The 18,679-nt window shown below is 36.8% G+C and overlaps 1 protein-coding gene across 11 annotated transcripts in view; it reads right to left on the reverse strand.

Annotated features, from left to right (window-relative positions):
* The window catches only part of VPS13B (vacuolar protein sorting 13 homolog B), a 766,991-nt gene extending 752,626 nt beyond the window's left edge, over positions 1-14,365 (reverse strand). For 6 of the 11 annotated variants that reach the window (XM_059902239.1, XM_059902241.1, XM_059902233.1 and 3 more), the window contains exons 1-2: positions 14,157-14,269; positions 13,537-13,715 (exon numbers count right to left, since the gene is read on the reverse strand). In XM_059902239.1, the coding sequence (XP_059758222.1) occupies positions 13,537-13,683 (147 nt within the window). In that variant the 5' untranslated portion in view covers positions 13,684-13,715; positions 14,157-14,269. The other 5 variants (XM_059902238.1, XM_059902235.1, XM_059902234.1 and 2 more) reach the window with 5 other exon arrangements.
* Positions 14,366-18,679: the final 4,314 nt, after the last annotated feature.

Here is an 18,679-nt window from a genome sequence, read left to right on the forward strand (position 1 = left end):
AGGACTGTAATTGTGACTAATTGTATAACAGGTTATTTAATTTCTGTTCTGTGGAAAGTATAAAGCATTCCAACAAAGGGTTTTAATGTAGATTTTTTTTTGTTTTTGCACCCATGCTGTTGATTGCATGATCATGACGCTGAATAAATGTGTCTTTAAAAAAAAAAAAGGCAGCATCAATGGACTTCCCTGGTGGCACAGTGGTTGAGAATCCACCTGCCGATGCAGGGGACACGAGTTCGATCCCTGATCCAGGAAGATCCCACATGCCTCAGAGCAACTAAGCCCGTGCGCCACAACTACTGAGCCTGTGCTCTAGAGCCCACGAGCCACAACTACTGAAGCCCGCGCGCCTAGAGCCCGTGCTCCGCAACAAGAAAAGCCACCGCAATGAGAAGCCCGCGCACAGCAACGAAGAGTAGCCCCCACTCTCGCAGCTGGAGAAAGCCCACGTGCAGCAACAAAGACCCAGCACAGCCAAAAATAAATAAATTTATTTTTTTAAAAAAGCAGCATCAAATAACTTGTTAAACTATAGTTAATGATAAACTACAAAAACTTATTGTGCAAGTTACATTTAATAAGCTACTTAACCTGTGTAGGCCTCTACTTCTTATTTTGCTAAATGGAAATAATAACAGAATATGATTGTAAGGCAAGTTTAAAGAGGAGAACGGAATTAAAGATAGGAGAATGACCTGACAAAATAAAAACGGACCAACTTTGAAAAAAATTTATTGAGCTTTACCTAATTAAAGATTGTACCCGGATACTATTTGGTCATAAATTCTAAGTGTTTTCTGACTGGTTTCCATTATTATTAAAAAGGTTAGACGTATGCTAACGCATGTATATGGAATCTAAAAAAACCGTACTGATGAACCTAGTGGCAGGGCAGAAATAAAGACACAGACGTAGAGAACGGACTTGAGGACACAGCAGGGGAAGGGGAAGCTGGGACAAAGTGAGAGTAGCATTGACATATACACACTACCAAATGTAAAATGGATGGCTAGTGGGAAGCTGCTACATAGCACAGGGAGATTAGCTCAATGCTCTGTGACAACCTAGGAGTGTGGGATAGAGAGGGTGGGAGGGAGGCTCAAGAGGGAGGGGATATGGGGATATATGTATACATATAGCTCTGATTCACTTTGTTGTACAGCAGAAACTAACACAACATTGTAAAGCAATTATACTCCAGTAAAGATGAAAAAAAAAAAAAAATGGCACTTCCTCTCAAAAAAAAAAAAGGTTAGAAATGAAAACATAAATGTTACCACAATCATTTTATACTAAACTGTTTCACCTTCAGATAAAATATGTTACAAACCAACAAAAGAAAAAAACAAATTGTATTTGGACTATATCTCAATCACGTTATTGTAACTCTGTGAAAGTTAAGATAAATATTAAGCTATTCATTCATCTAAGAATTGTCCACCTACTTGGTTTAGCAATATAGTAGCAATATAGCTAAATATATACAGACAGTACAGCAAAGTGGTTAAGACCAATAACTCTAGAGCCAGCACAAGTGGATTTAATCCTACCTCTGCTACTTACTAGCACAATGACAATAGGCAAGTTGTATTAACGTTATCTGTGTCTCAGTTTCTTTATCTGTAAAACTGGATAATAGTAGTGTGTTTGAGGATTAAATGAATTAATTTATATAAAGCACTTAGGACACTGTCTTCCTCAAAGAGCAATCAATATAAAGATGCTAACTATTTATTATTACAAATGTATAAGCCTCCTTTGTCTTCACAAGTTTTTTTAAAGGGCAGAATACTAAAAATCTATTTCTACTATTCTAATGGAATGTCACAATTTTTAAACAGTTCTCATTATTTCATTAATTTTAAAGATGCAGTAATTTCTCCCAGCATTAATCAATGGGACAGATTATATTTTGATCAGTGTCTATAACGAAGACAATGTTTACTGAGCACTTACCGTGTACCACACGCTGCTTTAAGCACTTTACCTGCATGCAAAATTTAATCTTTGTAAGTACCCCAAAAAGTAAATACTATTATACCCACTTTACAGATAAAAAATCTGAGGCATGGAAAGGTCAACTAACTTTCAAAAATGACTCATCTAGGACCGCCATGACTCGAAACCGGAAAATATGATGCCAGAGCCCTTGCTCTTATCAACAACTATACTGCATCTAACTTTCATTATGAGCACTGAATACATTTCCATTGGTTATACATCCATTTGGATAATGTTCCAATGACATCTCCATCTCTACCCTTGACTTGTGTAACAATGATACGTTTGTGAAATGGCTACCAAAACCGTAGTCTATGGGCACAAATTGGCTTTTCTTAGAGAGAATTTAAAAGACACCTGAACCAAACTCAAGACCTTGGTATCACCAGAATGCTATTAATCATCTGAATAACTAACAAAACACTAACACAAGAGGCAGCATTCTACATTAAAACATGGAATTTTGAACCATATGGCCCATGTTGGAGATCCAACTGAAGTTCAACACTTATTAATTATCTGACTATAAGCAAGATCATTTCCATTTCCTCATCACAGAGTTGTTGTGATAAACAAATAAGAACACATTTATGCCTTGTAAAAGGCAAAAGAAAATGCTGACTGTTATAATAAATGGATCATCCTGAGGTAACCACAAAGAAATGATTTTCTTTTCATTCCTTTTCCTTCTCAAAATATATTGTACAACTTAAAAATATTCTATTTACTTGTAACTACTCAGAAATACATTGTGAAAAATACATCCCTGAAACCAGAATACCTATGGCTGCACAAAGGATATAGTAATGAAAAATTTAAGAAGAGGATTGACTAGCTCTCATAAATATAATTCTAGGTAAGAAATTAAAAAATATTCTCACACAGAAAAAAGGGATACTTGAAAAATGAATATAGCAGGCCACAAAAGCAAAAATAGATGAAAAGGACTATATCAAACCTAAAAACCTCCACAGAGCAAAGAAAACACTCAGCAAAGTGGAAAGGCAACCCACATGAGAGAAACTTTTTGTAAACCATATTATCTGATAAGGGGTTAAAATCTAGAATATACAAAGAACTACAACAACTTAACAACAAAAAAACAAATAATCTAATTTTAAAAATGGGGAAATGACTCAAATAGACATTTTCAAAAAAAATATACAAATGGCCAACAAATAGAGGAAAACATGCTCACCATCATTGTCAGAGATATGCAAATCAAAACCACAATGACATATCATCTCACACCTGTTATAATGGCACCTATCCAAAAAAAAACCCACCACAGGAAGTGATAAGTGTGGTGAGTATATGAAGAACGTAGAACCCTTGTGCACTGCTGATGAAAATGTAAAATGGTGCAGCCACTATAGAAAACAGTAATGGAGATTCTTCAAACAACTAAAAACAGAATTACCATATGATCCAGCAATCTGTTCTGAGCACAAACTAAAAAGAACTGAAACCAGGATCTTGAAAACATATTTGTACAACCATATTTTTTGCAGCATTATTCACAATAGTCAAGAGGTGAATACAACCTAATGTCCATTGAAAGATAAATGCATAAAGAAAATGTGGTATATACACATGATGAAATATTATTCAGTCTTTAAAAAGGAAATTCTGTCATATGCTACAACATATAATGAACCTCAAGGACACTGTACTAAATGAAATAAGTCAGTCACACAGAGACAAATATTGCCTGATTCCACTTCTGTAAGGTACCTAAATTAGTCAAATTCTTAGACACATAAGTAGAACAGTGGTTGCCAGGGGCTGGGGGAAGAGAGAAAAGGGAAGTAGTTTTTCAATGGGTACAGAACTTACGTTTTGGAAGATGAAAAGTTCTAGAGATCTGTTGAACAACAATGTATTGGGTTGGCCAAAAAGTGCATTCAGGTTTTTCTGTAATACATTATGGAAAAACCCAAAGAAACTTTTTGGCCACCCCAAAATATATAATTAACACAACTATCCACTTAAAAATGGTTAAGATGGTAAATTTTATGCTATATGCTTTTTACCACAAAATAAAAATGAATGTAAGACAGGACTTCAAGAATTCTAAGTTAGAAGGTTGGCAAATCCTCTCCCCAGAAAGCAGTGACAAAACTGGACGAAGTTATTAAAAACAACAGAAATCCCAGAGGCAATAAGGGAAGGCTACCCTGAGGTCACAACAGCAGTTGGTGCAAGAAACTAAACAGAAGACCAGCCAGAAAATTAACAGAGAAATCCAGAGAACAAGACAGCCAAAGATGGCCTTGCTATGACCTCAGTATCCCTGGTAACCTGGAAAGCTATACGTATGTGCCAGGCTGTGCTTACTCAGACGACACTGGAGAGACCCCCTAACAATCTACTCATCCTTGGTTGACCAAGAAGCCTTGTAAACAGAGTAAGTAAAAACATGGATCAGATTTGTAAACTCCTTGAACTTTGAAAGCATTATCCAGTACATGTATATGTCCCATGCCAAAGAGTAGAAGCCATATTAGTTCAAAAGTTTAAACAACCTCTAGCCAATCACTGGCTGATGACTCAATTATAGTGACCCAGGGACAATCCCTAGAAAGCCAAGCCTAAAAACAGAAAGAATTGGGGGAGAAAAAAAAAAAAAACTGAGCACAGTCACCAGAGGCCACACACTGCAGAGGAAACAGACACCACAAATTTAGCCCAGGCAAGTCACTAAACAAATACATAAACCAGTAGCAACAACAAATATCCCCAGAGGGAAGAAATCAGAATGCAGAGTTGCTAAAACATATTATCCAAACGTCCAGTTTTCAACTAAAAATTGTGAAACATGAAAAGCATGCAAAGTAGTCAATAGAAACTATCTCTGAGGATGCTCAAATGTAGGACTAACTACACAAGATCTTCAAAACATCTATTACAAATATGTTCAAAGAAATAAAGGAAGCTATATTTAAATAATTAAAGGAATATACGACCACAAAGATTCATCAAGTAGAGAATACCAAGAATGAGATAGAAATATAAAAAAAAAAAACAAATAGAAATTTTTGAGTTTAAAAATACAATAAATGAAATTAAAAATTCACTGAAAGAGCTCAACATCAGATTTGAGCTGGCAGAAGAAAGAATCAGCAAATCCACACCCAGACATATCAAAGCAAAAACTTTGAAAGCCTAGGACAAGAAGAAAATCTTGAAAGCAGAAACAGAAAATCAACTTGTCACATACAAGAAAACTCTTAGTAGATTAAAAGCTACCTTGTCATTACAAACAATAAGGGCAAAAAGGCAGTGAGATGATATATTTAAATAACAAAAGAAAATAACCATCAACCAAAAATCCTATATCCAGCAAAAGTATACTTCAAAAATGAAGGTGAAATAAAGGCATACCAAAATAAACAAAGTCTCAGGTAATTCTTTGTAACAGAATACTAAAAGAAGTTCTTTGGACCAAAAGGAAGCAATACCAGATTGTAACTCAAAGCCACACAAACAGCACTAATAAAAGTATATATGTAGTTAATTATTAAAAGACAGTATAAATGTTTTCTTCTTCTTTCTTCTGATTCAAAAGGCAATCACAAAAAACAATTATAACGTTGATATACTAGGTTTATAACAAAGAAATGCAATATATATGAAAACAATACCACAAAGGATGGAGAAGAAATGAAGCTATAGTGGAGAAAGTTTCTGTACTTTAATGGAATAAAGTTAGCATTAATCTCAAATAGACTGCGATAAATTAGATGCATATTGTAATCCTCTAAGCAACCACTAAGAAAATAACTCAAAATAAATTAAAAATCAAAGGAATTAAAATGCAATACTAAAAAATATCTACTTTGGGGCTTCCCTGGTGGCGCAGTGGTTGAGAATCTGCCTGCCAATGCAGGGGACACGGGTTCGAGCCCTGGTCTGGGAAGATCCCACATGCCGCGGAGCAACTGGGCCCGTGAGCCACAACTACTGAGCCTGAGCGTCTGGAGCCTCTGCTCCGCAACAAGAGAGGCCGCGATAGTGAGAGGCCCGCGCGCCGCGATGAAGAGTGGCCCCCACTTGCCGCAACTGGAGAAAGCCCTCGCACAGAAATGAACACCCAACACAGCCAAAAAAAATAAAAAATAATAAATAAATAATAAATAAAAATATCTACTTAATAGTAAAGAAAGTCACAGAGAGAAACAAAAAAGACATGAGACACTTAGAAAATAGCAAAATGGTAGACAGAAATCCAACCATATGAATAAAAACATAATGTGAATGGATTAAATATTCCAATCAAAAGGCAAAGATCGCTTCCATATCCTGGCTATTGTAAATAGTGCTGCAATGAACACTGGGGTGCATGTGTCTTTCTGAATTATGGTTTTCTCTGGGTATACTGCCAGTAGTGGGATTGCTGGGTCATATGGCAGTTCTATTTTTAGTTTTTTAAGGAACCTCCATACTGTTCTCCATAGTGGCTGTATCAATTTACATTCCCACCAACAGTGTAAGAGGGTTCCCTTTTCTCCACACCCTCTCCAGCATTTGTTCTTTGTAGATTTTTTGATGATGACCATTCTGACTGGTGTGAGGTGATACCTCACTGTAGTTTTGATTTGCACTTCTCTAATAATTAGTGATGTTGAGCAACTTTTCATGTGTTTGTTGGCCGTCTGTATGTCTTCTTTGGAGAAATGTCTACTTAGGTCTTCCACCCATTTTTTGATTGGGTTGTTTTTTTTTTTTTGACATTGAGCTAAATGAGCTTCTTGTATATTTTGGAGACTAATCTTTTGTCAGTTGCTTCGTTTGCAAATATTTTCTCCCACTCTGAGGCCTGTCTTTTCATCAACAGAGGAATGGATAAAGAAGATGTGGTACATATATACAGTGGAATATTACTCAGCCATAAAAAAGTAATGAAATTGGGTCATTTGCAGAGATGTGGATGGACCTATAGACTGTCATAGAGAGTGAAGTAAGTCAGAAAGAGAAAAACAAATATCGTATATTAACACATATATGTGGAATCTAGAAAAATGGTATAGATGATTTTCTTTGCAAACCAGAAATAGAGACACAGACATAGAGAACAAACGATGCCAAGGGTGAAGGGTGGCGGGGTGGAATGAATTGGGAGATTGGGATAGTGATACTATGTATAAAATAGGTAACTAACGAGAACATACTATATAGCACAGGGAACTCTACTCAATGCTCTGTGGTGACCTAAATGGGAAGGAAATCCAAAAAAGAGGGGGTACATGTATATGTATAGCTGATTCATTTTGCTATACAGCAGAAACTAACACAACATTGTAAAGCAACTATACTCCAATAAAAATTAATTTTAAAAAAAAAGGCAAAGATTGTCAGACTGGATTTTAAAAACTAGTAAGATCCAACTATATGCTCTCCGCAAGAGACATACTTTAGATTCAAAAACACAAATAGGTTGAAAATAAGAAAAAGGTTTTTTTTTTTTTTTTCATTTTAATGTATCATTTTTCTGTATAGATACAGATAACAGATTGGTGGTTGCCAGAGGCAATGGGGTGGAAAGTGAATGAAATGGGTAAAGGTGGTTGAAAGATACAAGCTTCTAGTTATAAAATAAAAAAAGTCCTGGGATATAATGTACAGCATGGTGAGTACAGTTAATAATACTGTATTCCATATTTGAAAGGTGCTAAGAGAGTAAATCTTGAAAGTTCTCATCACAAGAAACAAAACTTTTTTAACTATGTATGGTGACAGATGTTAACTGGGCTTACTTTGGTGATCATTTTGCAATATATACAAATATCAAATCATTACATTGTACACCTGAAACTAATATAACACTATATGTCTTTTACACCGTAATAAAAAAATTAATAAACAAGATCCCAGGAAGTCATGTGATCCAGTTTCTTGCCTTGAATACATCAAATCACCATATTTTCTTGCTATTTAGGGAAATGGTATGGTATTCTATTTTAGGCATATAAAGAATTTTAATTTCTATGATCTTAATTCCAGCAGTATTTTCCCCTGGTTTTCATATGAGTGTTCTCCAATGCAAATAAGTAACAATTAAAAACAGTTTATCCCAGTCAGAGGTTAAAAATACAGCAGATGAAATTTTAAAGAATTGTTGAAGCCAAATAACATGTCTGTAAAACTTTCAAACAGTGTGGTACCAGGCTTGAAGAAACACAACACAAGGCAAAAGTGGTAAGATAGTTTAAAATGCAGTGTACTGAGGGGAAAAAGAAAAGAACATGTATCATGCAACCAGTAACCATAAGAGAGGTAATTACCCTATTATCAGATAAAATAGACTTTAAGAAAAAAAACTGTTACTAAAGATAACATGGGACACTTTATAATGATAGATGGGTAAATTCAAGAAGAAAATATATACAAATGAACTTATTTACAAAACAGAAACAGACTCAGAGATTTCGAAAACAAACCTATGGTTACCAAAGGGGAAACGTGGTGGGGAGAGATAAATTAGGAGTTTGGGATTAACATACACACACTACCATTTATAAAATAGATAACCAACAAGGACCTACTGTATGGCACAGGGAACTCTACTCAGTATTCTGTAATAACCTACATGGGTAAAGAATCTGAAAAAGAATGAGCATATGTATAACTGAATCACTTTGCTGTACACCTGAAACTAACACAACATTGTAAATCAACTATACTCCAATAAAAAAATTTTTAAAAAGAAAATATAAAACATATATAAGCATAGCAACAGAGCCCCAAAATAAAAACTGACAAAAGTGAGAAAATAAATAATTCAATAACTTACAATAATAAACAGAACAGACAGAAAATCAACAAAGATATAGAAGACCTGAAAAACACTATCAACCAATTTAGACCTTACATCTATAAACCATTCCATCCAACACCTGCAAAAATACACTGCTATCTCAAGGAAAATCAGAAAACGTTTGAACTGAATGAAAATAAAAACACAACATACCAAAATTCATAGGATGCAGCTAAGAAACGTAGAGCTGTAAATGTCTATAGCAGAAAAAGAGAACTATCTCAAATCAGTAACCTAGGCTTCTACCTGCAGGCAGCAGAAAAACAAACTAAACCAAACTAAACAAGCTAACCCAAACTGAACAAACAAAAACAAGGACCACAATACCAAAAAAGGCAGGAGAGGAAGAGGGCAAATGCAGTTAAACTACTGTAAGATTATTCAGGAAATGGTAAGAATGCTAATTTCAGGTAGATGCCAATAAGTCAAATATCCATTTTGTTATCTTTAGAGAAGCAACTGAAATGATTTTTAAAAGAGTATAATTAAAAAGACTTTAAGGCAAAAAGAATTACTAGAGTGAATGAAAGAGGGACACATTTCAGAATGATTTTTTTTAAGTATATTCAACAATAAGGTATCACAGTACTGAATCTGTATGCACTTAACAATGTAACTTCAAGGTATATAAAGTGAAGGTTGGCAAAACTATAAAAGGGAAGTAGACAAATACACAATCATAGTTGGAGATGTTAACCATTAACATACCTCTCTTAGTAATTGACAGAACAAGCAGACAATGAAAATCCATATGGATTTATAAGATTTGAAGAACTCTAATAACCAATTTGAAGCAACTGACATTTATGGAAGAATAAGGCAACAACTGTAGGATACACATTTCTCATCAATTACACATGGAATACTTACAAAAATAAAATTTTGACCATATACTAAGTCATAAATTATAATGGATCAAAATCATACAGAGAATGTGCTGACCACAATGGAGTTAAATTAGAAATCAATAACAGAAAGATAATTATTCCCTAAATGTCTGGAAATTAAGCAACACACTTCTAAATAACCCATGGATTAAAGAAGAAGTCAAAATGGAATTTTAAATTTTTTAAGCTGAATAATAATGAAAAGACAAGACAACATATAAAATTGTGGTGATAAAGCTAAATAGATGGTTAAACAAAAATGTACAGTATTCAATGCACATATTAGAGTAGAAAAGGGTTGAAGAAAATCAATAACCTAAGCTTCCACCTCAAGAAGCTAGAGAAAACAATGGCAAATCAAATCCAAAGAAACAGGAAAAAAAAGAAATGATTAAAAAAAATAAGAGCAGAAATACATTACGGGGACTTCCCTGGTGGCACAGTGGTTGAGACTCCACCTGCTAATGCAGGGGACATGGGTTCGAGCCCTGGTCCGGGAAGATCCCACATGCCATGGAGCAACAAAGCCTGTGTGCCACAACTACTGAGCCTGTGCTCTAGAGCCCATGAGCCACAACTACTGAGCCCTCGTGCCACAACTACTGAAGCCCGCGTGCCTAGAGCCCGTGCTCCGCAACAAGAGAAACCACCACAATGAGAAGCCTGCGCACCGCAACAAAGAGTAGCCCCTGCTCGCCGCAACTAAAGAAAGCCCGCGCACAGCAACGGAGACCCAACACAGCCAAAAATAAGTGAATAAATAAATAAATTATTTTTTAAAAAAGAAATACATTACGAAGAAAGCAGGAATACAGTAGAAAAAAAATCAATAAAGTTGGGTTTTGACTAATATTAATAAAGCCCTAGCAATACTAATGAAAATACAAATTACTAATATAAGCATTGAAAAGAGGATATCATAACAGTTCCTAGATTTTTTTAAGGCAACTTTAAAATGAAAAACAAACAAAAAAAACCAACTTTATGGCTTAAATATGACAACTTAGAGCAGAGACAAGCAAACTTTTTCAGTAAGGAGCAGATAGTAAATATTTCAGGCTTTTGCAAGCCATGCAGACTCTGTTCCAGCCACTTAACCCTGTCGTTTTAGCTTGCAAAAGCAGCCACAGACAACATGTAAACGAATCAGAATAGCTGGGCTCCAATAAAATTTTATTTACAAAGTTAGGCCCACACCATTGTTTGCTGATCCCTGATTTTGAGGAAATGGAGAAATTCCTTGAAAAGAATAACTAACCAAAACTAACAAAAGGAGAAACAGAAATCTAAATAGTCCTATATCTGTTAAAGAAATTAAATCAGGAATTAAAAACTTTCTAACTAAGAAAACTCCTAACTAGCATGACTTCATGATTAATTTTTCCTAACATTTAAAAAACTGGTAAGGGGCAGCGGAGGGATAAATTGGGAGACTGGGATTGACATATACACACTACTATATGTAAAACAGATAACTAATAAGGGCCTACTGTGTAGCACAGGGAACTCTACTCAGTACTCTGTAATGACCTATATGGGGTAAGAATCTAAAAAAAGAGTGGATATATGTATATGTATAACTGATTCACTTTGCTGCACAGCATAACTAACACAACACTGTAAATCAACTGGACTCTGATAAAAATTTTTTTTAATTAAATTTAAAAAATTTTAAAACTAATAAAGGAAAAAAGTTGGAGATTTCACATTTCTTGATTTCAAAACTTACTACAAAGTCATGGTAATCAAAACAATGGGATACTGACATAAAGACAGACATACAGGCCAATGGAATCGTATGGAGGGCCCAGAAATAAATCCTCCTATCAATGATCATTTGATTTTCAAGAAAGGTGCCAAGATCACTCAGTAGGGAAAGGACAGTCTTCGACAAATGATGTTGGGAAAACTGAATAACCATATGCAAAAAAATATGAAGTTTGATCCTTGTACCATATACAAAAATTAACTCAAAAGGTATCAAATATCTAACTGTGAGAGCTAAAACTATAAAACTCTTAGAAGAAAACATAGGGGAAAAGCTTCATGACACTGGATTTGGCAATGATTTCTTGGATATAACACCAAAAGCCCAGGCATCAAAAGAAAAAGTTGTAAGTTGGACTTCATCAAAATTTAAAACTTTGGTTCTTCAAAGGACACTATCAACAGAGTCAAGAGGCAACCCACAATGGGAGATGATACTTGCACATCATATCTGATAAGGGATTGATATCCAGAATATATAAATAATTCCTACAACTCAGTAACAACAAAAAAACTTTCTAAAATGGGCAAAGGACTTGAACAGACATTTCTCCAAAGAAGATACACAAACAGCCAATAGCACAGGGAAAGGCTAAAAATAACAAACTTACCAAGTAACAGCAAAAATGTTAAGTAACTGGAACTCCCACACATTATTGGTGAGAATGTAAATTGGTACAACCACTCCGGAAAACTATCAGTATCCATTAAAGCTAAATATATGCCTGCCTCCTAGGTATGCATCTAAAGGAAATCAACACCTCTGTCCAATACAAGAATGTTCATAAGAGCTTTCTTCATAATTGTCAAAAGTAAAAAAAATCCAAATGTACCTCAAAAGGAAAATAAATATATAAACTGTGAATCTTTATACAATGGAATACCACAAGGCAATACAAAGAATAAACTGTCATTCATTCAAGAACCTGGGTTAATCTTGGCCATAATGTTGAACAAAAGAATTCAAACACAAGTGATTCTCATTTATTTAAGTTTCAAGAACAGGTTCAAGAAACTTATCTGTGTTGATAGAAGTCAGAATAGCAGTCACTTGTTTCAGGGGTGGGGTACTAATTACAAAAAGGCAAGGAGAGCGTTTTGGGGTGTAGGAAATATTTTATTTCTTTATCTGGATAGTGGTTACACAGGTGTATACATATGCAAAATTTGAGCTGTATACTTAGGATTTGTGCTCATTAAAAAACAATGAAAATATTAAGATAATCAACCTTGGAGAGAGGAAGGGGAAGAAACCAAGAATATTATTTCTCAGTGTTAACTCCAGGTTATTCCAGACTACAGAAAGCAGTGGAATATAACTAAAAGTTACTAATAACATCACCATCAGATTGTCTTCCCTTATCTCCTAAAAAGCAGTTGGTCTCTGACTCCTGAGTTTCCAGAGATAATTTTTGTATTCTCAAGCCTAAAAGAATTGCCTGGCATATGTTAATAATAAGTGTACTAAGTGAATTAATAAATATATGAACTTTGAAGTTACAGTTCATTTACATCAGACCATTCCCACGTTAAAAAAAAAAAAAAAAGAAACTAAAAAAGTGATTAAGAAAGAAGTTTTCAACTATGCTGGCATTCTCAATCTGTCTGTCTACTCAATATTCTGAGGATGTCATGGGTAATGTCATTTTTCCCACTAAGAGAACCTTCCTCAAGATGTAACCTTGCTGTCTTTCGCACCCCTTCGTTCCCCAAAAAAGGAAAAAGGGAATATTTTCCAGCGTCATACAGAATCCTAGCAATGTAAATTAGCATATTCGGTAAAGCTTAAGAACTGAGTAACAGGGTGAACAATTCTGACAAGAACAATGAAATTTTTTTTCTATCTGTTGCGGCAATTTGGGGGATTATGATTCTAATAATCCACCACTAGTAACAAAGCGTAAAAAAAAAAATTCTGTAAAGCAAGGTCTCTAGTTCAAGATAGCCCAAAATACATTAGCAGAAAAACTAAGCTTTTAAAGCATAAAGTCAGAGTGTAGGAAAGCACAGATTACTTCTGAGCAGGCTGAAAATGTTTCCAGTGACAGCTACACCGCTTACCTGCTCCAGCACATCCAATTTTAACTCCAGCTTGCTGAGAACCACGTCTCCACCCCATAGTGAAAGCTGTAGATCTGACGGCTTTAAGTTCTTGATGTAGCGATTCACATAGCTCATTAAAATTGGAGTCACATATGACTCCAGCATTCTTTAAGGTACAGAGGAGTCAAAGTCAGAAGCTGAAAGGGGTAAAGACAGAAACATTAGAGGTAACTGAGTCTGTGGTGCATTTCTTAACGAAAAGGCATTTCTCAGGAAAGGTTGAAGAGGCCGAAAAGTAACAGTCCCCACCAAAGCGGCCGCTCGCCTTCTCCCAGAAGCAGAGAAAACTCAAATGGACTCTATGCTCCAGCCGCGACTTCCTCACTAGTACAACTCCCCTCAACTCGCCTGGAGAGGAGTGGGAAGAAGAGGTGGTGACCTAAAGAAAGCGGGTCCCCTGGAGTGGGAAAATGAAGAGAGGCAGGCTCGCCTTTGGCCGCCGCACCCCTCCCTTAGCCAGCCCAGCCGCCCCAGGAGGCCCTCGCCCCTCGGAACCCGGCCGGATCTACCACCGTAGAAACAGAGCCAGAAGCAGGCCGTACGCCTCTCGCCGTATTCCACCCTCGGGTGACACTCACGCCGAAGAGTACCGTGGCGTCTCCTCCACCTCCCGGTACCTGGCACCCGCCTCCGGAGGCGGCGCAGCTCCCGTACCGCGCCACTTCCGGGTGTGCCCCGCTCGGTGCTCGAAACAAACTAACCCTCCACCGCCACCACTCGACTCCGCAGCAGGGCCGGAGTTCTCAGGCTGGAGAAGCCATTCAGTGCGTCTTCTAGAAGGAGACCGCTGGCGCTCGGCCAGCCTGCGTCTCCACTCCGACCCCGCCAGTGGTTCGCACAAAGCTCTAGGAAGTGCGCGGGGGAGGTGGGCGGACCGGTAAAGCGGAGACACCGGAGATCCGGAAGTGGTGCTCCGGCAAGAGAGCAACTGAGGTGGAGATCGAGTCCGAGTGAGGAAGCACGGAAGGCCATAGGTCCCATGATGAGGAAGAAAGCGGGTCCTAGTGTTTAAAGCCCTGAAAACCAAGTGGTTTTTGTTTTTCTTAGGAAATGGAAGGCCTGGAAAGAACTTGGGTTCAGTGTGCAGAGCAATAGCAATAAGGCTGCAGGTGGGGTGGGGGGTAAATTTAGATCGAGAGTTTCATTTGCGGGAGGAAAGGAGAAATTGAAGGGATCGGGATGTGTGATGTAGGAGAATGCGTTTTGACCAAACGTGTAAACGAGCTCTCGCGTTCTTTTACTTTGGCGAAGGAGTGGTTTAGTATGTTTAAATTTGTGCGGGGAAGGAATAAAGAGAAAATCGTGGAGGTCCATTGGATTGCAGGCCGATATATGGAACTTCAGAAAAGCGGTAGGAATAGCAGAAGGAAATGAGACTCTTAGAGAAAGTGAAAAGAAATAGCTGATAGGGAATGAATTCAAAGTTTTTTAAGAGTCAGTATTGGTTTTATTAGGCGGAAATGAATGTATAAAATACTACCTTTCCTTCTAGTACTTTGCAAGCTTACGAAGTCAAGAAACTCAAACACCCAACACCGGATAAACACCTATATACTGGGCTTAAAGGGATAGCATAGGACATGCTGCCTAATTTTTGACCAGTATTTACTATTTTTGGTAACCTCTGAAGAAGACACCTACCACTGCATTTTGAAAATAAACTTTCCTTACAAAGTTATTAAAATATCCACCCATGTTGTCATTGCATTTAATTGAAAACACTTCCTAAGTAAATTCCTAAAACTCTTTATTGGAATTCAATTTAAGATTTCTTTTTTTCTAATTTTTGAATTTTATTTTATTTATTATTTTATACAGCAGGTTATTAGTTATCCATTTTATACATATTAGTGTATATATGTCAATCCCAGTCTCCCAACTCATTGGTGGTAGGATGAAATTAAGGTTTCTTGAAAGAGTTTTAGAAACTGCCATAGGAAAGAGGCATAAGTGAGGATGCCAAGGTGTTTAGATCTGTTTTGTTAATGAAAATAAGGAACTACGTTTCAAAAAGAAAGAAGGTGGGGGGGGGGTTGGAGAAAGAGGAAGGAAGGAAGGAAAAAAAAAAAGGAAGGAAAGAAAGAGAAGCAGCTAATGGCTAATTCAGAGCAACTGTCTTCTCACAAAAAGCCTTGATGAATAACCCAAGTAATCTGGCTCTTATTAAAGCCTACTAAATCAGCCAACTAAATTATCCAAGTAATTAGTTAAAGCCTACTAAATCAGCCAACTAAATTATCCAAGTAATTAGTTATCTGCTTCACTTGAAAAGTGAAGAGGTTGAAGCCATAGCTCAGAAGTTTTAATATAAATGGTTCCACTAATTGTTTGAAAGCCCTAGGTGGTCTAGAGCAGGAGCTCCAAGTCCTGTTATTCTGCTAGGGAAGAAAAAGGGCCTAGTCTTATTTGTGTGGTAATTTAATAAATGAGACCAATATATTAAGATAAATTAGCCAGATTTTTTTTTTTTTTTGAGATGTGAAGTCTTTAATCAGATGTTCCACGCAGGTCAGAGACCTTTTGGTTGTATTGATAAAATTTCTGCAAATTCTTTTATTTTTTTTTTTAACATCTTTATTGGAGTATAATTGCTTTACAATGGTGTGTTAGTTTCTGCTTTATAACAAAGTGAATCAGTTATACATATACATATGTTCCCATATCTCTTCCCTCTTGCATCTCCCTCCCTCCCGCCCTCCCTATCCCACACCTCTAGGTGGGCACAAAGCACAGAGCTGATCTCCCTGTGCTATGCAGCTGCTTCCCACTAGCTATCTATTTTACATTTGGTAGTGTATATATGTCCATGCCACTCTCTCACTTTGTCACATCTTACCCTTCCCCCTCCCCATATCCTCAAGTCCATTCTCTAGTAGGTCTGTGTCTTTATTCCCGTCTTGCCCCTAGGTTCTTCATGACCCTTTTTTTTTTTCCCTTAGATTCCATATATATGTGTTAGCATACTGTATTTGTTTTTCTCTTTCTGACTTACTTCACTCTGTATGACAGACTCTAACTCCATCCACCTCACTACAAATAACTCCATTTCGTTTCTTTTTATGGCTGAGTAATATTCCATTGTATATATGTGCCACATCTTCTTTATCCATTAGCCAGATTTTTTTTTAACAACTTTATTGGACTATAACTGTTTACAATAGTGTGTTAGTTTCTGCTTTATAACAAACTGAAACACCTATACGTATACATATATCCCCATATCCCCTCTCTCTTGCAACTCCCTCCCACCCTCCCTATCCCACCCCTCTAGGTGGTCACAAAGCACTGAGCTGATCTCCCTGTGCTATGCTGCTTCCCACTAGCTATTTTACATTTGGTAGTATATAGAAGTCCATGCCAGTCTCTCACTTCGCCCCAGCTTATCCTTCATCCTCCCCGTGTCCTCAAGTCCATTCTCAACGTCTGCATCTTTATTCCTGTCCTGCCCCAGGTTCTTCATAGCCATTTTTTTTTAGATTCCATATATATGTGTTAGCATACGGATTTGTTTTTCTCTTTCTGACTTACTTCACTCTGTATGACAGACTCTAGCCCCACCCACCTCACTACAAATAACTCAATTTCATTGCTTTTTATGGCTGAGTAATATTCCATTGTATATATATATGCCACATCTTCTTTATCCATTCATCTGTCGATGTACACTTAGGTTGCTTCCATGTCCTGGCTATTGTAAATAGAGCTGCAATGAACACTTTGGTACATGAATGTGTTTTTTTTTTAACATCTTTACTGGAGTATAATTGCTTTACAATGGTGTGTTAGTTTCTGCTTTATAACAAAGTGTATCACTTATACATATACATATGTTCCCATATCTCTTCCCTCTTGCATCTCCCTCCCTCCCGCCCTCCCTATCCCACCCCTCTAGGTGGTCACAAAGCACCGAGCTGATCTCCCTGTGCTATGCGGCTGTGGCGGCTGCTTCCCTCTAGCTATCTATTTTACGTTTGGTAGTGTATATATGTCCATGCCACTCTCTCACTTTGTCATATCTTACCCTTCCCCCTCCCCATATCCTCAAGTCCATTCTCTAGTAGGTCTGTGTCTTTATTCCCATCTTGCCCCTAGGTTCTTCATGACCTTTTTTTTTTTTCTTAGATTCCATATATATGTGTTAGCATATGGTATTTGTTTTTCTCTTTCTGACTTACTTCACTCTGTATGACAGACTCTAGGTCCATCCACCTCACTACAAATACCTAAATATTGTTTCCTTTTATGGCTGAGTAATATTCCATTGTATATATGTGCCACATCTTATTTATCCATTCATCTGTCGATGGACACTTAGGTTGCTTCCATGTCCTGGCTATTGTAAATAGAGCAGCAATGAACATTTTGATACATGACTCTTTTTGAATTATGGTTTTCTCAGGATATATGCCCAGTAGTGGGATTGCTGGGTCATATGGTAGTTCTATTTTTAGTTTTTTAAGTAACCTCCATACTGTTCTCCATAGTGGCCGTATCAATTTACATTCCCACCAACAGTGCAAGAGGGTGCCCTTTTCTCCACACCCCCTCCAGCATTTATTCTTTGTAGATTTTTTGATGATGGTCATTCTGACCAGTATGAGATGATATATCATTGTAGTTTGGATTTGCATTTCTCTAATGATTAATGACGTTGAGCATTCTTTCATGTGTTTGTTGGCAAACTGTATATCTTCGTTGGAGAAATGTCTTTTTAGGTCTTCTGCTCATTTTTGTATTGGGTTGTTTCTTCTTTTGATACTGAGCTGCATGAGCTGCTTGTAAATTTTGGAGATTAATCCTTTGTCAGTTGCTTCATTTTCAAATCTTTTCTCCCATTCTGAGGGTTGTCTTTTCGTCTTGTTTATGGTTTCCTTTGCTGTGCAAAAGCTTTTAAGTTTCATTGGGTCCCATTTGTTTATTTTTGTTTTTATTTCCATTTCTTTAGGAGGTGGGTCAAAAAGGATCTTGCTATGATTTATGTCATAGAGTGTTCTGCCTATGTTTTCCTCTAAGAGTTTTATAGTGTCTGGCCTTACGTTTAGGTCTTTAATCCATTTTGAGTTTATTTTTATGTATGGTGTTAGGGAGTGTTCTAATTACA

This window comes from Balaenoptera ricei, chromosome 17, assembly GCF_028023285.1.
Source record: "Balaenoptera ricei isolate mBalRic1 chromosome 17, mBalRic1.hap2, whole genome shotgun sequence".
NCBI lineage: Eukaryota > Metazoa > Chordata > Mammalia > Artiodactyla > Balaenopteridae > Balaenoptera > Balaenoptera ricei.